This window comes from Sapajus apella, unplaced genomic scaffold, assembly GCF_009761245.1.
Source record: "Sapajus apella isolate SASKATOON/1434 unplaced genomic scaffold, GSC_monkey_1.0 scaffold81, whole genome shotgun sequence".
In the NCBI taxonomy this organism is placed as follows: Eukaryota; Metazoa; Chordata; class Mammalia; order Primates; family Cebidae; genus Sapajus; species Sapajus apella.
The window spans coordinates 1,709,528-1,728,689 of NW_022437021.1; the positions used below are offsets into that span (position 1 = coordinate 1,709,528).

The 19,162-nt window shown below is 37.6% G+C and overlaps 1 protein-coding gene across 1 annotated transcript in view; it reads right to left on the reverse strand.

The window, feature by feature from the left end:
• Nucleotides 1-7,977: 7,977 nt before the first annotated feature.
• ASB4 (ankyrin repeat and SOCS box containing 4) overlaps nucleotides 7,978-19,162 on the reverse strand; it is a 63,416-nt gene continuing 52,231 nt past the window's right edge. Inside the window, exons 5-7 of the mRNA XM_032252902.1 lie at nucleotides 15,863-16,049; nucleotides 15,496-15,776; nucleotides 7,978-8,360 (exon numbers count right to left, since the gene is read on the reverse strand). Coding sequence (XP_032108793.1) covers nucleotides 16,020-16,049 — 30 coding nt within the window. The 3' untranslated portion in view covers nucleotides 7,978-8,360; nucleotides 15,496-15,776; nucleotides 15,863-16,019. The remainder of the gene's footprint in view (nucleotides 8,361-15,495; nucleotides 15,777-15,862; nucleotides 16,050-19,162) is intronic.

Below are 19,162 nucleotides of genomic sequence, written 5' to 3' on the forward strand. Positions count from 1 at the left end.
AGTTTGTTGCAAATGGCAGGATTTCCTCCTTTTTAAGGCAAAATAGTATTTCATTATATTATATATACCACATTTTCTTTATTCATTCATCAATTAATTCCCTATATTGGCTATTGCAAGTAATGTTGCAATGAATATGGGAATGCAGATATCTTTTAACTGTTCTGATTTCATTTCCTTTGGATGCATATTCAGAAGTGAGATTGCTGGATTATATGGTAGTCCTATTTTTAATTTTTTTAGGACCCTCCATACTATTTTCCATAATGGCTATACTAATGTACACTTCCATCAACTGTGTGCAAGAGGTCTCTTTTCTCCACATCTTTGCAAATACTTATCTTAGAGATATGAGGTGACAGATATCTCATTGTTTTAATTTGTACTTCCTCCATGATTAGCGATGTTGAGCACCTTTTCATATACCTGTTGGCCTTTCAGAATCTGTTTAGATTCTTTGCCCATTTATAATTTTTTTTTTTTTTTGCTATTTAGTTATTTGAATGTCGTATATATTTTGGATATTAGTTCCTTATTTGATGTATTATTTACATATATTTTCTCCCATTGCATAGGTTTTCTCTTCACTTTGTTGATTGTTTATTTCACTGTGAAGCTTTTTTTTTGTTTGTTTGATGTAATTCCATTGGTCTATTTTTGCTTTTGTTGCCTGTGCTTTTGGGGTCATATCCAAAAATTCTTTGCCAAGACTAATGTCAAGAAATTTTCCTCTAGATTTTCTTCTAATAGTGTTACAGTGCTGGTCTTACATTTAAGTTTTTAATCCATTTTATGTTGATTTTTGTATGTGACATGAAATAAGGGTCCAATTTCATTCTTCTGCATGTAGATATTAAGTTTTTCCAGCACCATTTATTGAAGAGACTGTCCTTTCCATTGTGTGATTGTGGCACTTTTATTGAAGATCAGTTAACTATAAATGGGTGAATTTATTTCTGTGCTCTCTGTTCAATTTCATTGATCCATATTTCTGTTCTTGTGTCAGTACCATATTGTTTTGATTGCTATAGCTTTGTAGTACATTTTGAAATCAAATAGCGTGATGCTTCTCGCTTTGTTCTTTTTGTTTAAGATTGTTTTGGCTATTTGCTGTCTTTTGTGGTTTCATATAAATTTTAGATTTTTTTTTTCTATTTCTGTGAAAAATGTTGGAATCTTGATAGAGATCACATTGAATCTGTACATTACTTTGCAGAGCATAAACATTTTTACAATATACTTTCTGATTTTTACATTTGAGAAACACTCAAATTCCAGGGCATGCTTGGAAGTCGGATAAGGTAGGCATCAGAAAAATATATTCTGCAACATGAAGTCAGATGTGATGAAGTGTGTTCAGAAGTAAGGACCCACAGTAAGAAGAAGACACAATTTTGAAATGTGTCTGTCATTCGGATTTGTTTCCTATCTCAGTTCCCGCTGAATATATTTTTTAAAGGACAATACTTTGAAAAATACTGCTTAAGCATTGGTTTTCATGCAGCAACGCTTGGGAACTCCTCTGTGAGAAGATAATCACGGAGGTCCTCCCTCACTGTATTAGTTGCCAGGGACTGCTGTAAGAAAGTAAGAATTAGGTGACTTAAACAACAGAAATATGTTGCTCTGAAAGTTTGAAGAACAAAATTAAAGTATGAGAGAAGTTAATTCTTTCTGGGGGCTGTGAGGGAGAATCTGTTTCATGTCTCTCTTTCTTAGCATCCAGGAGCCTCAGGAGTTCCTTCACTTGTCAGTGGTGCTCTCCCTGTGTTTTCACACCATCTTTCCTTCCTGCTATTTCTAAGTTTATCTTAGATTGACACAGTCATATTAGATTAAGGCCCACTCCAATGACCTCATCCTAACTTGATCATCTATAAATACCTTATTTCCAACTAAGGTGACAATCACAGGTCCTGAAGGGTAGACTTCCACATCTTTTTGGGGGGATGCAATTCAATCCATAATACCCACCATCATCAACCTTATCACACACCATAACACAACTTTGGTATCAAGAGAGTTCCAACGCTTCTGAGTTGAAGCACATCAGGGTATGAAGACAGTGTAAAATGAGGTAAGAACAAAGGAACTACTGGTTACAAATTCAAAGTTTTAAAAACTTTGGTGGATTCAGCCAGGATGTCTGTGGACTATTAAAGCCAACCAGTTTGAAAGTGTATGTTAAATTTTACCTAAAGTCTACTAGACCTAAAATACTACAAATGTTACTTTGTAATTTTTCTTGTAATGTTTCCATTTTCTTCAAAGGACTTAGATGTAGCTTTTTGAAATCTCTTTTAAAAATAAAATTGGTCTTAATTCAGCATAATATTTTGTTTATCCTGAAAAAGAAGGCAGTTGCTTTGAAAGGAAACCTCATTAAAGCTTTCATTTTCTTCTTCATCCTCAAAGGAGAAAGAAAAATCACCATTTCAAAAATCAAAAACCTACTAGGAATATACAGTAATTAAACCTAATTTATAGGAAGCAACCAATAACAAGGAAAGTATTTGACTCTCTAGAAAGCTTTAGAAAACCTCATATACTTACATGAAGGAAAATTCCTAGAACTTAGCCTATTTCCCCTTTTTGCCAGAAAAAAAGGCACTAGGAGTTGACACTGACCTTGTAAATAGAGGAGCCAAAGTTTCTGTAAAGCAAGGTTTGCATTGTATACAACTAAGAAGAGCAGGGGTCAATAACAAAATCCAGATATTCTTCCACTCTATGAGACTGGTCACGTATTCAATAACTATGCTAACTTACAGAGTAAATCTCTGATGAGGGTAAGTTCTGAAATACTTCTTATTTGTACCAGTTAGGAAGGCTTTCAGCAGCAAATAACAAAGTCAATTAATAGTAACATAAATAGTTAGGGTTGTTTCTGTTTTCTTTTCTTGTTTGCTTTGTTTTTACAAAACCTGAACCCTGCAGACAGAGTTAAGGACATAAATAATGTCTTAATCCTATCACTAGGAACTGGATCTTTCTATTCTTCCTCTCTACCATTCGCAGTAAGTTGACTTTTTATCCTTGTTTTTATCATTTCATGATTTCAAGATGACTGTCATAGCACCAAGCATCCTGTCTGTGTGTAGGCTGAAAGAAGGAATCACAGGAGCCAATAAGCTATCTTTTCATCTCTGTCTGTTTGATTAGGAACAAAGACTTTCTCATAAGCCTCTGCTTATACCCCATTTTGGTCAGATCTCAGCCATGTGATCACCCTCAGCTATAAACAAAAATGAAAAATTGAGTATATGGGAAAGGAATATAAGGTCATCATGGTTTTCTTAGACTAGAACTAAAAACACTATAACACAACAAAATTGGGGCTCTGTAGACAAAGAAGAATGGGGAAATGGCTGTTGAGTAAACAGAGTCTGCCAGACCACATTGAGGGTATGTTAGAGGTTTTTTGAAAAACCTTAAATAGTAACCCATCATGAGGTTGAAGGAACAATAAAAAGATGATTAAAACAATTAGCTACAAGAAAAATAAGAAAAAAAACAGGAACTGTTTATCACTTTGGGAAACTTAAGAAAAACCATTGGGTAAAATGATTTAAAATCAGAGCTCTTTATTATAACAAGAAACATTGACTAAATTAATAACGCATATAACATGAATTATGATTGCTCAAGGCCTCTGAGCTAGAAAGCGTAGACGACTGGAACAGTAACCCAAATTTTCCAAGATCAAATTCACCCTAGTTCTACTTCCTGAAAGGTTTTCTTTTTTTAAGTTTTCCCTGAATATGTAATGAAATAGAACCTCGCTAAAAGAAAATTATAAAGAAAAAGGAGTCCATCTTACTCTCAATATAAGGCTGCCTCCAGTGGGGCCAGGTAAATAGCTAAAATAGTCAGTGTTTAGTGGTGGAAGCTCTTGCCTGTCTGATGAATTTGTTTTGTTTCAAGAAAGGCTATTTCGCAGCAAAAGCCGAGAACCAGGCATCCAGTAAGCTGACTTCTGGGCCTTAATAACAAAAACTACAGCTGTCAATAAAAATATTGTAGTCTTTAATAAAAATAAAAATTTCTAAAAGATCATCTTTATTCTATCACAAAGAGATGAAGTTATTTGTAAATGAAAGCGTCAGAGGAAGACATTTGGACTCACTTTCTAGTTTTCACTATATTTCTGTCTATTATAAATTATGGAAAGTGTTTCTAGTGGCTGGAAGAATTTGCCCCACAATGAGGCAAATCATCAAAGATAACACCATTGATACACATTGTTCTTAAGATCATATTCGCAAGAAAATCCAATAATTTAATTCATTTTCAATTTTCAGGATTTCTTTATTTTATGCGTTTAGTTTATTTCATATACTTTTTATTGCTTTTTATGCTGATAATTCAAATTAGAATGATAATGGATGGTTAATGTTTATATTCTTGATATTTAAGTTATAGTCAATGTTATATAATGTTTATATATTTTATATGTGAAATATATGTAATATTTAGTTCAAATGATTTTTAAAATTTTTTTGAATTCTGAACAGTTTTTAACTAAACAATGGGTATTAATATGAGTAGTCATATACACCATGAGATACATATGAAAATAGCAATATAGTGATTTTGCTCCAATAGTGTCATCATGACTTTCTATAGACCTTCTCAATAATGCTGCATAAATGATCACCAACCTTGCTCAAATATACAAATGAATGTTCAGTTCATGTTTGACTTTCTCAATGCCTTCCTTCTGAATAATGATAACTTATCTCCTCTTAGGGGTGTCTTCTGACTCTGCAACCTTGGAAACGGGACAACAGCTATTCCTTAAGCATCAGCTGTGTGCCTAGCATTGTGTGACATATTTCCTGTAATCATCTATTTGCTCCTCACAATAACTCAATGCCGTCCTTGTCAAAATCCCTATTTTACAGGTGAGGCAATAGATGCTGCATGGGGTTGAAAAACACAGAAAGTAGCACATTACTGGGAGCCACTTTGGGTCCCCTGGCTCCAAAGCCAGTGTCCTCTCTTCTATTTCACCACATCCGGACCCTTGGTCTCCTCTTTGTGTTATAAGTGTGCAGAAATTACTTTGTTTGCAAAACAGCACAAGACACTTTGATTTTAACAACAAAGTGTTTTTCTAGTAACTAAATAATATTTTATCCTAACCAAATTGGAAACGAGATTAGATGATTATATGACCTTTGTAATCTCCTCAATCCCTGGCAGGTAGAGTGGGACTGTCCATAAAATGTCGAAGAAGGCAAATGCGCAGTGCAGCAAAAGGCATGTGGTCAAATAACCCAGAAAAATGTTTCTCTGTGGAGGAAATGAAGACCTAAAGACATAATAAGCGCATTATGCTTTCTCAAAAGCAGAAATACAAATGGAATATCTTATTCATTCTTTGATAGCAAAACATATGTAGACATTTTCTGAACATTTATTCTCTGTAGGTGACTAGAATAACATCTGCCATTTGTGGAGTACTACCTACTTGGGTAAGCACTTTACATTAGTCAGCAATTTATTGAACACAGTGAACTCAGCAGGGTTCATACCTGAGAAGGTTTTATTTTTCTCCTATTGTAGCTTTTAACATGCTCCGTCGAATCTCCTTTTCCCAAAACTTCATGGCTTCTCCAGCAGATGACAATTTTCTGAACTTTTTAGGTTAGAAAAGATGTACTCTAGGGCCATCCACTTCAGTTTCTTGTCCAATTCAAATGTCCATCTCCTCCCCAGGACACAGTGGCAGGAAGAGAGGGCTACTCTTAACTCTTTCCCCTCTCTCTTACATTTTTCTGAGTCTTTTTCTATGTTGAAGAAGAAGAGAGAATTCTCAAAAGGCAGATTTGCTTACGAGTTGCTGTTGTGACCTCTGTCCTCATGAAGCAGGCATCCCAATTGTTGTACCTCTTGGGAGACACCTGATGACTGGCAAAGGCAAACCCCTTTGGCAGTCTCTTCACTGCACAACCTCCTCTGATGGGAAATCAGCTCCTCTAGACCTCTTCCAGTCTCCTTTGTTTCCTGTATAACTCACCCTACAGGATTTTGCTGATGGAGTCTCTTCTCTTAGTGAGTCACAGTCTCGAATAGGCTTGCATCACAATAGTTCAAACTTGGTACCTTCGTAGCATCTACTTGACCTACGGAAGACTCGGGCATTTTTTTCCACCAGACAATGGGAGTGTGCTTTGTTGCCCTATTGCTCATTTTCTCTGGCTTTACTTCTGCCCCTATACTCTTTTCTACTGCTGGAGTAAGCAAAAACGATAGTGCAGAACCATGACTTGAGTAGACATCCAAATGAAAAATGAGATTTCAGGCTCAATTTCTTGCAGGCACCCCACAATCATTACAAATATTTCCCTTGAAATAATTCATTGGATTATGTATAAGGAGCACTGAGATAGAGTAAAAGGAAAAGGCACAGAACCCTTTCTGAGGCTGAAGATTTACAATTCAATAGTTCCCTGGAGATTAGTGAGTAGAGTGGTAAGTGGGGTAGCAGAATAAATTTGCCTCTCAATGATTGGCATGTACCAATCATCTGTATGTCTCATAATTTTCACCTATTTTGTCTCTAACTTTGCAGCCAAGTAGACAATCATGAGACAACAAAAAAGCTCCACTTAGTATCCTAGTACATACAACTCTGAAAGATAGGCATTGCTGTGCCTTAGGAAGGTAGATTGCAAATAATAATTACTGTTACTTTTTGAGGGCAGGAGAATTTCCATCACCTCACAGAGTGCTTGGCATATATAGGGCCCCATAAATATTTATTAAATGACTACATAATTTGAATGAATAGTTCAAAGTCATGCTTAGGAAATGGTGAACTGGAGTTCAAATCCATTTCTTTTTTACCATCAATATCTCTCTAAACAAAATGTCATCCTAACACTAATGCTGATTATAGCCATAGTACAGTGTTATATAAGAGTTCCTTCAATATAACTCAGTCATACCTTTCAGTGAAATACCTGATTTCTCTCCCCATATTGGAATCCAGTCCTGGGATGGTTCCATACACATGTGAAACCAATTAGCAGGTCCTAAGCCCAGGTGCTAAGCTTACCATGCCTGGGCTTGATGTTCTCTATTTTGCAGTGGCTTATGGTTGGTGAAATCTCTCCATGGCAAAATCCCTAACATTCACAAGTATCATTTTCCCCTGAGCTTTTCTATTTTCAGTTGCTTAATAAACAATAAAGATTTGTGTGAAATTTATCATCTGTTAATTGCCATAGGTTCTCAAATTCAGTCATTTTAAGTCATATTCAGTCACATAAAGTATCTGTTTTAGAGACTTTAAACAAAAAATATTGGATGGATGGGTGGATGGATGGATGGTCATATGAATGGAATGAAATGGACTAAATACCCACATTTCAGGGAATTGATACCATGTGAATCCACCTTGATTAATGGCAATTTCATAAGCCAAAAAAGCAGCTGAGTCTTAGAAACTTGGAGAACTATTCAAATAGCTTTAAAACAAAAAGCTGTACCCTATAGAAACACAAGGGATATGTGAATAACTCAGTTAAAGATTTTATTTGAAAACTAGTCAGGCACAGTGGCTCTCATCTGTAATCCCAGCACTTTGGGAGGCCAAGGCAGGTGGATCACTTGAGGTCAACAGTTTGAGACCAGCCTGGCCAATATGGCAAAACCTGTCTCTACTGAAAAAAACAAAAATCAGCCAGGCATGGTGGCATATGCCTATAGTCCCAGCTACTTGTCTCTAACTTTGCAGCCAAGTAGACAATTATGAGACAACAAAAAAAGCTCCACTTAGTATCCTATTACATACAATTCTGAAAGATAGGCATTGCTGTGCCTTAGGAAGGTAGATTGCAAATAATAATTGCTGTTACTTTTTGAGGGAAGGAGAATTTCCATCACCTCACAGATGCTTGGCATATATAGGGCTCAAGAAATATTTATTAAATGAGGCAGGAGAATTGCTTGAACCTCGGAGATGGAGGTTGCAGTGAGCCAAGATCGTGCCATTGCATTCCAGTCTGGGTGACAAAGCAAGACTTTTATTTAAAAACAGACACATGATTCTTCCCAGTATTATTATAGAGGAAAAAAGATGGTAAATATTTAATTTTAGAGCTGGGTCAAGTTGGAGACACCAGGGATTTAAGAAAACTTAGAGGAAAGGGTTGGAGAGACATCTTGTACATCAAAGAGAAGAGTCAAATTTTCTCTCAACATTACCTGTGCTAGCTGAATTTCAGGTAACTTTTGCCACCCTTGCTGAAGCTAAAGCAGAGGGCTAATGAGGTAGACTCTTCCTGAGCAAATGGACAAGGTTGCTGACTGTTTTCCTCGGGCTCCACTTCAAAGATTCATGGCTCGAGTCTCTGAGATGCAAAACAAATGCAAGCAGAAGGAATGTATTTGCATTTGGCTTTGGAGAGCAAGATTACAGGTGCCCAAAGAAGTATAGTGACCTCCAGAAATAATTTTTCAACTGATCAAGAGATTGAGAAATTCAGGGAAACAGTTTGCAGGCTTGCTTTAGGAGGCTAGAGGAGCACAGAAAGGCAGTAACAACTCAGCACCACACAGTGTCCCCTTCCGAGGCAGGAGAGAGGCCTTGCTTGTCTATTCTTGGCACTGATCAGACTCTCTTATAAGTTTCTGGCAACCTCCCAGAGAGAACGGCGTGTTCCCTGCTGAGTGTATAAAGGGCTTGGAAAACATTTTTGTGTGTGCAACCCCGTGGGCAGGGCCTGGCTTAGTTGCTGTTTGTTACATACTTCCTCTCTGGAGTGTCAGGGGGAAGTCTTTGCCCTTTAGACCTGCTGTGCAAGTCTTCAGAATCTGAGCTAGTCCCAGGTTCAGTCTGGGTACATTGCTGTGTTTCCATCATCAGTGCAGAGATACATTTTTAGGGAACCTGAATGTTCTGTAAACCATGGTCCATAAAGTATTCTGTTGCAGGGTGTAAATATAGGTTGGGTTCCAGCTAAACTCCTATTATGGTCACGAAGCATTCCTTTGGAAACTTGCACCTGTTTTCCCCAGTGAGACTTGGCTAGACATGATTACTCACACTGTGGGAGCTAAGATAACACAGATTAACACCAGTGCTCCTTGCTGCCATCTTGGAGCTAGTGACTCACTCCCTGTTCCTCAAACTCCCTTTTCAGAAGAGTGAAATTAGAGCAGAGGGAAGGATTAGTCAGCTTGGCATGAGAAACCCCTAAGAGAGCGCCTGGGGTTTCCAGTAAACAGAAAAGGGGTTTTTAGAGAAACTGTGAGCTCCTAGACCCTCTGGCCAGGCAACCTAGGTCCACCTGTCTTAGATTCTAATAACAAACAGCAACCAAAATATTGTAGAGTATCTTAATAACAGATTATAAGATTTCATCATTACAGACCTGTTCTTGTGAACAAGGTAAGTCAATTTTAAAAATGGAGTCTCCCATGGAACTCTCTGGAATTGAATCTAGTGAAATTCCTCCATCTTCCAATATTTCAGGCACTTTATCTAACCATTTTCTTAATATTGTCTTACACTATAGTTACCAAGTGCACTCTCTTTCTATATCCCCATCTTCCTATAACTCTCTCCTAAGTGTCAGGGATTTAGTAGACATCCCCATCCTGCTATCCCATAAGCCCCTCAAAATTAACATGTCCAAAATTAATTTTGTCATAAGAAACAGGATAGTATAATGGTTTACAAACAAAGCAAAACACACAGGCATTGGTATAGACATGACTGAATATGAATCCTGCCTCCCTCTTTAATTACCTGTGAGATCCTAGGCAATTGAACAACCTATCTATACTACAGTTTGATCATCTATAAAATGAAAATAATAGTATTTTCCTTATAGGGTTATAGTGAGAATTAAATAAATTAAAACATGTAAGGGAATTAGCATCATTATATTTTCCATGTCAGGTTTGCTATAAATAAGAGTTAAAAAATGAATGAAGCGACACAGTTAATGCTTAATCTAATACTTAGTCAAGCTACTGGTAACAAAAAACTCAAACATGAAATACAGAATTTGAGAAGTCCATTAGCAGCAATTTTGATAATTAGTAACTAGGCCTTGATTAACATAACTTTTCCAGTCCTCATTTCCTCGTAGTCATAATAGGGATGGCATCAATAGCCACCAACTGTGGGGTATGGCCTATGTGTTAGGCACCCTTGATAAGTACTTTATAAACATTATAAATAATGACACAAAAGTTTAATAATCATTTTGGAATCCTCACTGATAGATGATTTAATATTCATTCATAAAACAGTATACACTGAGTGACTACAAAATGCTAGGAGTTGAGATACAAAGGGAACAAATGCTAAACCATTCCAACAGACAATTCACCAAAGAAAATACACAAATGGCAAATAAGCAAGTGAAAAGCTGTTTAACATCATTAGCCCTCAGGGAAATGCAAATGAAAAGTACAGACATCACTATTCACCTATCAGAATGGCTACAATTAAAAAGACTTATATCACCAACTATTGACAAGAATGACAGTAACCAGAACTCTCATACATTGCTGGTAGAAGTGAACAAATGTACATTACTTTGGAAACAGTTTGGTACTTTCTTGTAAAATTAAAGTGGCTAAACTGGATTTCACTTCTAGACATTTGCCAGAGGGAAATGGAAACATGCCCACAAAAAGACTTGAGCAAAAATGTTTACAGCATATTTGTCCATTGTATTTGTCAAGGTTCTTCAAATAAACAGAACCAGTAAGTTACATATACACAGAAAGAGAGAAAAAACTATGTTAAGAAATTGGCTCATATGATTACAGGGACCAGCAAGTTTGAAATCTGCAGGGAAAGCCAGCAGGATGGAGACCCAGGGAAGAGTTAATGTTTCAGTCATGAATCTGAAGACAGCCTGGAGGCAGATTTCCCACTTTTTCAGGGAACCTCAGTCTTTTTCTTGTAAGGCATTTAACTGATGAACCCATATTATGGAGGGCAATCTACTTTACTCAAAACCTATTAACTTAAGTGTTTATCACTTCTAAAAAATATTTCCACAACAACATCTAGATGGATGTTTGACCAAATATATGGATACATGTAGCCTAGCCAAGTTAACACACAAAACTAACCCTCACATCCATTGTTACCCCAAACTGGAAATAACCCAAATCTTCATCGCTAGGAGAATGGGTAAATATTTATTTTGGTGTATTCATAGGATGAAACACTATTAAGCAATAAAGAAGTATAAACTACTAATATATGCAAAATATAGATGAATCTCCAAAATATTATGTTAAGAGAATAAAGCCAAACACATAAGAATATATGCTGTATAGTTCTGTTTTTGTGAAATTCAAAACCAGGTAAACATAACCCATGGTAATAGAAACAGTACAGTGGTTGCTTGTGGGAGATGGGGATTTACTAGAAAGAGGCAAAAGAAAACATGAAGATATTCTGGGGTAATAAATGTATTATTTACCTTGATTAGAGTGTTGATTACAAGAATATATACACTTGTAAACATTCATATAATTATCCATTTTAAAGTTGCGTATTTCGCTATTGATAAATTTTACCTTGATCTTTTTTTAAAAAATGGGAGAGGTTACAGTTCTTTCCTTTAAGGAGTTTATAGCCTGGTGGTAGAGACTGGCAGACAGGCATTTACAACCGAGTATAAGTGAGGTACTTAACCTAATTCGCTTATTAAAGCTTTTAAAAGGGGACATGGGAAATGGGCATGGTATTTTTGAAAGCACCACAGGTATCCTAATGTGCAGACTCATCAGTGTCCCAGTGAAGGCCAGGACTTTGCCATTATTCACCTTTGAATCCACAGCAGGTACAGAGTCCAGCTCAATAAATATTTGTTGAATAAATGGCAAAATTCTATGCTTCTCCTGACCAAAAAAAAACCAAAAGTGTGATTCTGTGCCAGCAACCCTGCCTTCTAATTCCATCCAGCTTTTTATTTATGTAATTCGAGACAAAGAGCCTGGGAGAGGATTGAGAATGAAATCCAGGGATGATAAATACGTTTCAACTTGCCTATCAACTCTAAGCAATCGGAAGTAACAGTCAATACACTGTACTAAGAACTCTGTGCCTGGGTGTGGGCTCAAAAAAAGAGAATATCTTGGTTGGCTAATATTGTCTGCCGTAGGTATAAAAAATAACACAGCTCATTTTGCCATCCCTGAAGAGCTCAAATTCAACAGCCGTATAATGTCTAAATAAGAAACAGACACAACATATGTTGAGTCAACCTGGTTCCAACACAGAAAAAAAATTTTAAGAACTGTTGGAAACCAAATCAAATATCTACACAATGAGGAGAGAGGGCCTATATTAGTTTATTTAGAGGTGGCCCGTGTCTACAAATGGGTAGATTTCCTTGAGTGGGCTGCAATTGGCATATCATTGAATATCTATTCATATGCTCACATGTTTTTGTTACATATGTGTGTGTCTAATCTTTTCTGGAATATCCAGGGTCTACAAGTAAGTCACTTACAGAACTCTAGAATTCAAGCAGGGTGGGACTACAATAGTAATTACAATTTATTAAATGTTAACCATGTGCCTAACATTGTACTAAACAATTATTGCGCCTAGTTACAAAGGTGGGATCTGGGCCTCAGAAAATATTAGTGGCAGGGAGGAATTCCAACTCTGGCATATCTGACTCTGTGCATTAGTCTGTATGGCTACCTATTCAGTATGTTATCTGAATAAGTAATTATTTTATGATTTTCCAGAAGGGAGCAACTCTGTGACCATGCTGGTGGATCTGTCTGACTATGTGCAAAAGTGCATGGGACACCTGTAACCCAAATGGCATGATTAGGCTTCTCTGGCATTGCCTGGGGTGGGCAGAAACATGCATGTCTCATTTTGGAGGCTTTTCTCCTGCCTCTTTGGTAGTATTTGAAACTAGCTTGGCCCTGATCTCTCACCTGTAATCTATTGCTAGAAAGACAACAAACGCTATTCCAGCCAGTTGTTGACAGTCCCTAAGAATATATCAACATGTACTCTACATAAGTACATGCTAACATTGAGATCCTAGCCATGAAGAGACAAAACAAAAACAAAACAATACCATACCCAGGAATGAGAACAAGAGACACTAAGGGAAGGGAGAAAAGGAGAGAATGGAAAAGAGGGAGGAAAAAAAGGGAAGAAGAAAGAAAGAAGGGAAATGCAATGAATGGAATTACTAATGAAATTGTCTATTTCAGTGCCACACAGAGAGAAACTAACTGCAATGTTTTTTTCCTTCCAGATTATGTAACCACAGGACAGAAACCTATGGTTCTAAAATCATTTCCTGATACCCAGATCACTTTCCAATGAAGGGAAGAGCAAAATTTTTGAAACTGTAACCAGGAGATTAAAGAAAGTTACCATAGAATACCTTTTTACCTTCCTTGAGCTTTCGGGTTTAATTTTCTTTAAGACTGTGTTTAGAAATGAAAGCTATCTGTAATTCCATGGCTGATTCACCTTAAGGACAAAGTTCTCCTGCAGTGCCTCCTTCAGGCCAAACTGCCAGGAGCAATGAACCCTTAAAACAGCTTGGGACAGTTTGTTTCAGAGACTGAGTATGTACCACAGAAAAATCATTATAGTTAAAATGTAATAAAAAGAAAAAACAAAACAAACACCAAAAGCTGGGTCTTTGACCTGTGCACGTAAATGTCTTAGAAATTGCCATATCTGGCTGGGCACAGTGGCTCACGACTATAATCCCAGCACTTTGGGAGGCTGAGACAGGTAGATCACAGGAGTTTGAGACCAGACTGGTCAACATGGTGAAAGCCCCTGTCTACCAAAAAATACAAAAATTAGCTGGGCATGATGGCACGCACCTGTAATCCCAGCTACTCATGTGGCTGAGATGACAGAATCACCTGAACCTGGGAGGCGGAGTTTGCAGCGAGCCAAGATTGTGCCACTGCCTCCAACCTGCATGACAGAGTGAGACCCCATCTCAAAAAAAATAAATTCCCAAAAGAGTACTGAATATCAAGTAGTTAATCACCATTACCCAAATAAAGAAATTGACACGAGTTAAAAAACTGACCCAAGTTCACACAGATATTAAATGGAAAAATCAAGATTAAAATTCAAGCCATTGAATTCCAAAATCCATACATTTTTCTTTGTGTCACACTGCAGTGCTAATTGGAGTAAATAATTTTCAGCTTCTTTGTATTTTTGCCATAGAATTACCCAGAGGTTGCTTAGAAACAATTTGCTGATGTCTGAGTTTTCTTTGATGGATCATCCTAAGAGACCTTTTGTTGTCCAACTGACTTCAGCAGTATTTGGAGTCCTGGGGTCCCTGAAGGACTGTAATGATGTCAGTGCTTCAGTGAATAATTCATCACTTGAACACTGCCATGTTGAGAACTATAAGCAGTCCTAAACCTCCAAATTTTGCTCTGTTCTGTCATTTTCTGATGCCCTGCAAGAAACATTCCTTTCTTCTTTTAATGCAATTTTAAAATCTTTAGCTTTTGATAAAAAGAAAATGTAAGGCTATAATCCCCTTTTTTGCTCAATAGTAAATTATTCCATATGATTGGAGCGTTTTACATGAGAAGGAAGGGTTAATTAGTGTCATTTTTACATATTTTTTCAGATCTAAAGGATCAGAATTGTATATGGGGGTGGCATGGAAGAAAAGAGTAATGATAAAGGCAATTACCTGGCCTTAAATATCACAATGATACTCTGAAAATGATGAAATACCCTGTAAATGTTACATGATTGTACCATAATTGTTATTGCTGGAAAAATTATAAGGTTGGAAGAAGTATAATTATGATGATAATAATATTCATTGATTCCCCATGGTGCTTCCCCACTCTGAGACATTTCAGAATTTCATCCCACTCAGCCCTTCCAACCTTATCCTCTGCTCCCCACACACAGCAAATGTTCATCTACATCTGTCAAGTTACTCTGACAGTGGTGAATACTCACTGTATACTCCAACTCTCACCCCTTTTTTAGAGATAGTCACTTTTAAATCCCCACCCCTGCCCGCCAAACCCCAGGGCCTTACTGTTACCCAATTACCTAAACCCCACCCCTCTTCAGGTCACAGATCAAGTCCACCTGCCTTCCCAGGTCCACTGTGGCTTCCATCTGTCCTCAACTCGAATAGCACCTACCATCCAGACCACTGCCCAGGCTGTCTCCAACTTGTCACAGTGTTTTTTGTGTGTGCATCAGTCAGATCCTAGAGGAAGTGGAGGACACACTCAATACAGGTAATTGAGGAGAATCTAATCAAGGGCTCTCCGTGGAAGTGTAGGTAGTGTAGAGGAAGCAAGCAAGGCATGATGAAGCACCCCGCGTGGGGGGCGCAGGCAACTCAGTGGAAGCTGTGACTACCCCTGGTCTGAGAAAGCGAGTGGAGGAAGCAGCTACTACAACCCAGGGAGAATAGGAGTTTAAAGTGGCTCCTGACAGGAGGTGTGGCCTTGGTAAAGGAATTCACCCACCAGCAAGAAGTGACTAAGAAGGGAGGGAGCCAGGAAGGGCCCCAATATTCTGCTGATCTTCCCATGGACTGAACCCTCTAGGAAGCCAGGCAGCACGGAGTCAGTTGATGCAGTCTATGAAAGTCATTCTGCCAAGAACCAGAGCAGGGTAGAGAGAGGATACTTGTTTAGAGAATGGGCAGCTCATTTTGTATGTCTTGCTTCCTGAATCGAATTAATTGTGATCTCTATTGGTTCCCACCACTTGTCAGTCAAATCATTACTTTCAGCTTCCACCACATCTGTAACAAAGCAAGGAGTGAATGTTTGCCTCTGTGCCTCTCAGCAGGTGTGTCTCGGCTCCTGGATCTTGAGAAGGCCTACCTACCTTCTACATCTGAGGCTACCTTACACACCCCAGCATGATAGTTCTGTTTTGTCCATTTTTCCATGCTTAATAAGCACTGAAAACTAATCCAGGCTGTCTTACATACAAGGTCGCTATTTTATTTCCATACCGGATTCAGCATATATTTGCATAGTGGTTATCCAATATCATTGAAGCACACCTCTATCTGAGAAAACAGAAAACCAATTAGTAAAGAAGAAATTTTAGCTCACTTAAAATACTTAGTGTTGCTTTTTTAAAAAATTAAAAAACAACTGCTGGCTGGACACAGTGGTTCACACCTATAATCCCAGCACTTTGGAAAGTCAATGTGAGTGGATCATTTCAGGTCAGGAGTTCGAGACCAGCCTGGCCAACATGGGGAAACACCTCCTCTACTAAAAATATAAAAATTAGCCAGGTGTGGTGGTGGGCATCTGTAGTCCCAGCTACTTGGGAGGTTGAGGCAGGAGAATTGCCTGAACACCGGAGGTGGAGCTTGTAGTGAGCTGAGATTGTGCCACAGCACTCCAGCCTGGGCAAAAGAGCAAGACTCTGTCTCAGAACAAACAAAAAAACTGCTTCTCGGGATGTTTTTGCATATTTCGTACATTGTTTTTCATTGATGGCAGATATGATCAAATATGAACAAGGCAATTTATCACTAAAATGTAGGTTTTGAAAATCCTTTCTGATCAACCAAATAGCTCAGTTAGATAGCATCTAATCTTTAAAAAAAAAAAAAAAAAAAACTGTGTAAATTTTATCCTTATTTCTAAATAAAACAAACCAAAACCTTAAGCTACTAAAAATGAATCTTATAATGACTTGATAACAACGCTCCTCTTGTTCTTCCCACATTCATCACAAGACTGCACAGGCAGTAATACCTAATACAGTCTTTTTTTTTTTTAACAGTCAAGGTCTCCCTCTGTTGCCCAGGTTGGAATTCAGTGGTGGGATCATAGCTCACTGTAACCTTGAACTTGTGGGCTGAAGTGATTTTCCTGCCTCAGCCTCCAGAGGAGCTGAGACTACAGGCGTGTGCCACCACACACAGCTAAGAGAATAAATTCTTGTAGGTGAAAGAATAAATTAATGAAATTCTCCAACACTCTTTTCCTTCATTCTGATACCCAATGACCGTCCCTGCTAGGAATCTCGTTGCTAATCTACACCCCGCTACAAAATTCATCTCCTCCTTCTGTTTCCCCCATGGAAGATGGAAACAGCTGAGAAATCAGCTCTGTACACAGTGACTAAATTTTTCCATAGTAAAATAGATTATTGCAACTTTGATAAACCTACTTACAAAAATACAAAGTTTCAAAAATTAATTGATTGCAGTGTTTACCAATCCTCCATGCAGTGGAGAATTTCTATCCCTACTCCCTACCTCAAAAAAGCCTAAGAAGGTCAGGGACCTGGTTTGTCTTGATCCCCCATGGATTCCCAGCTGTCGTCAAAATCCTGACACATAGTACAAGCTCAGCGGTAGTTTCCAAAGTGAATAGAAATCTACAATGTATCACCTGCAGCTATAGCTTCACTCTAAGGATATACTACTCCACTGGTGGGAGCCTATCTCTACATTATAATGATTATGACAAAAACAAGGGCATTCATAATAATAAAATGCTGCTGAGTGTCATGTTCTGCTCTACATGCTTTAATCTGTTAATGATTTAACCTTCAAATCAATCCTATAAAAGTCCTATGGGCCAGGTGTGGTAGCTCACGCCTGTAATCCAAGCACTTTGGAGGCCAAGGCGGACGGATCACCTGAGGTCAGGAGTTCAAGACCAGCCTGACCAACATGGTGAAACCCTGTCTTAAAAAAAAAAAAAAAAAAAAAAAAAAAAAAAAAGTCCTATGACTACTCTCATTTTACAAATGAGAAAACTGAGGCATGGACCATTTTCCCTATATTATGAATCAAAAAGAGGGGAGCCTGAATAGGAATCCAGACAGATGGCAGCAGAGCCAAAGCTTTGAACATCTAACTGTAACGCATCTGCTTATCCTCCTAAAGAAAGTGACACGAATTCCTTCCAGATACTAGCTGTGGTGTTTTCTAAGAAAATGGGTGAATAGTTGGATTCATTTTTAAAAAGTTTTGAAAATGTGCCAATTTAGAGCTTTGTAAGTTCTCCACAATCAGATGAATAATAAAAACATAAGGCTCAGCTGTCTTTTACAACATTGAAAACCTACTGCAAATGATTTGTTACTTTTCTTATCCCTACAATCATCGTTCAACTACTGTGTTTTTATCAGAACCCACTGGGTTAGAATGGAAGGACAAAGTAGAGATATAACACTCAAAGATTAAAAAATAGTACACTAGTGTGTTTAGTTCCTAAGAAGGAGAGAAAACCAGATAGGTGGTCTTTCCCACACATCGAAGATTCTTCCTCTCATGTAAGTTTCGGAAGAGAGATTTTTTCCTTCAAAACAGTAGATTCTATTTACAGAAAGTTTTCTCAGAAAGTAACAAAGGCATCTTGAGGATATAATTTCCTCTGTTGCTTTGCCCAGGGTTTAGTGGACAGTGAGAATGAAGGAAAATGAAAAACCCCAGGAGGACAGAGATGGTGAGAGGCAGAAGAGAATAATTCAGTACAATTCCTTTATTATTATTAAAACACCCTTGTTCTTATAGCAAGAGGCTGCATTGTATTTGTTTTGAAATGTTTTGGCCACATTTACCCTTTACTTTCTTTTGAAAACACTATTTACAGGCACAATCCCTTATCCTCTTTTTCTTTCTAAATGTTGAAAAAAGCAATTAAATGTGTAGAGTTCTTCAGTGTCGTTGCTGAAAAGTCAAAGCTGGGTTAGGAAAAGATGTCTTATGGGTAAGTAAACAATTCACAAGATGAAAGAAGACAGAAGAGCATTGAGTTCTCTAAATAAAAGTTCAAAAATAAGGAAAAACCATTTTAAATCCACCAACAAACAGTTAGAAACAAGTAGCCATGTATTCATGTATTCCATACTAGATTAACATGAGTGTTGGAGCACAAGCAAGGTGAATAAGAAAAGTTTTCATTCCCTGGGGAAGGAACATCTTCTCCCTTTGTCCCCAGCATCAGTTTTACTTGCCCCAAGTCAGTGCATCATAAGCTTTTCTGCCAGAATGCTCCTTAAGATGCAGGGCACCAAGCAATCTTCTGATTGTTCCAGTGTGTGTTCTTTTTTTATTTTTTAAATTGTTACTGTTTTTAATATTTCAATGGTTTTGGGGGGTACAGGTGGTTTTGGTTACATGGATAAATTCTTTTTTTTTTTTTTTTTTTT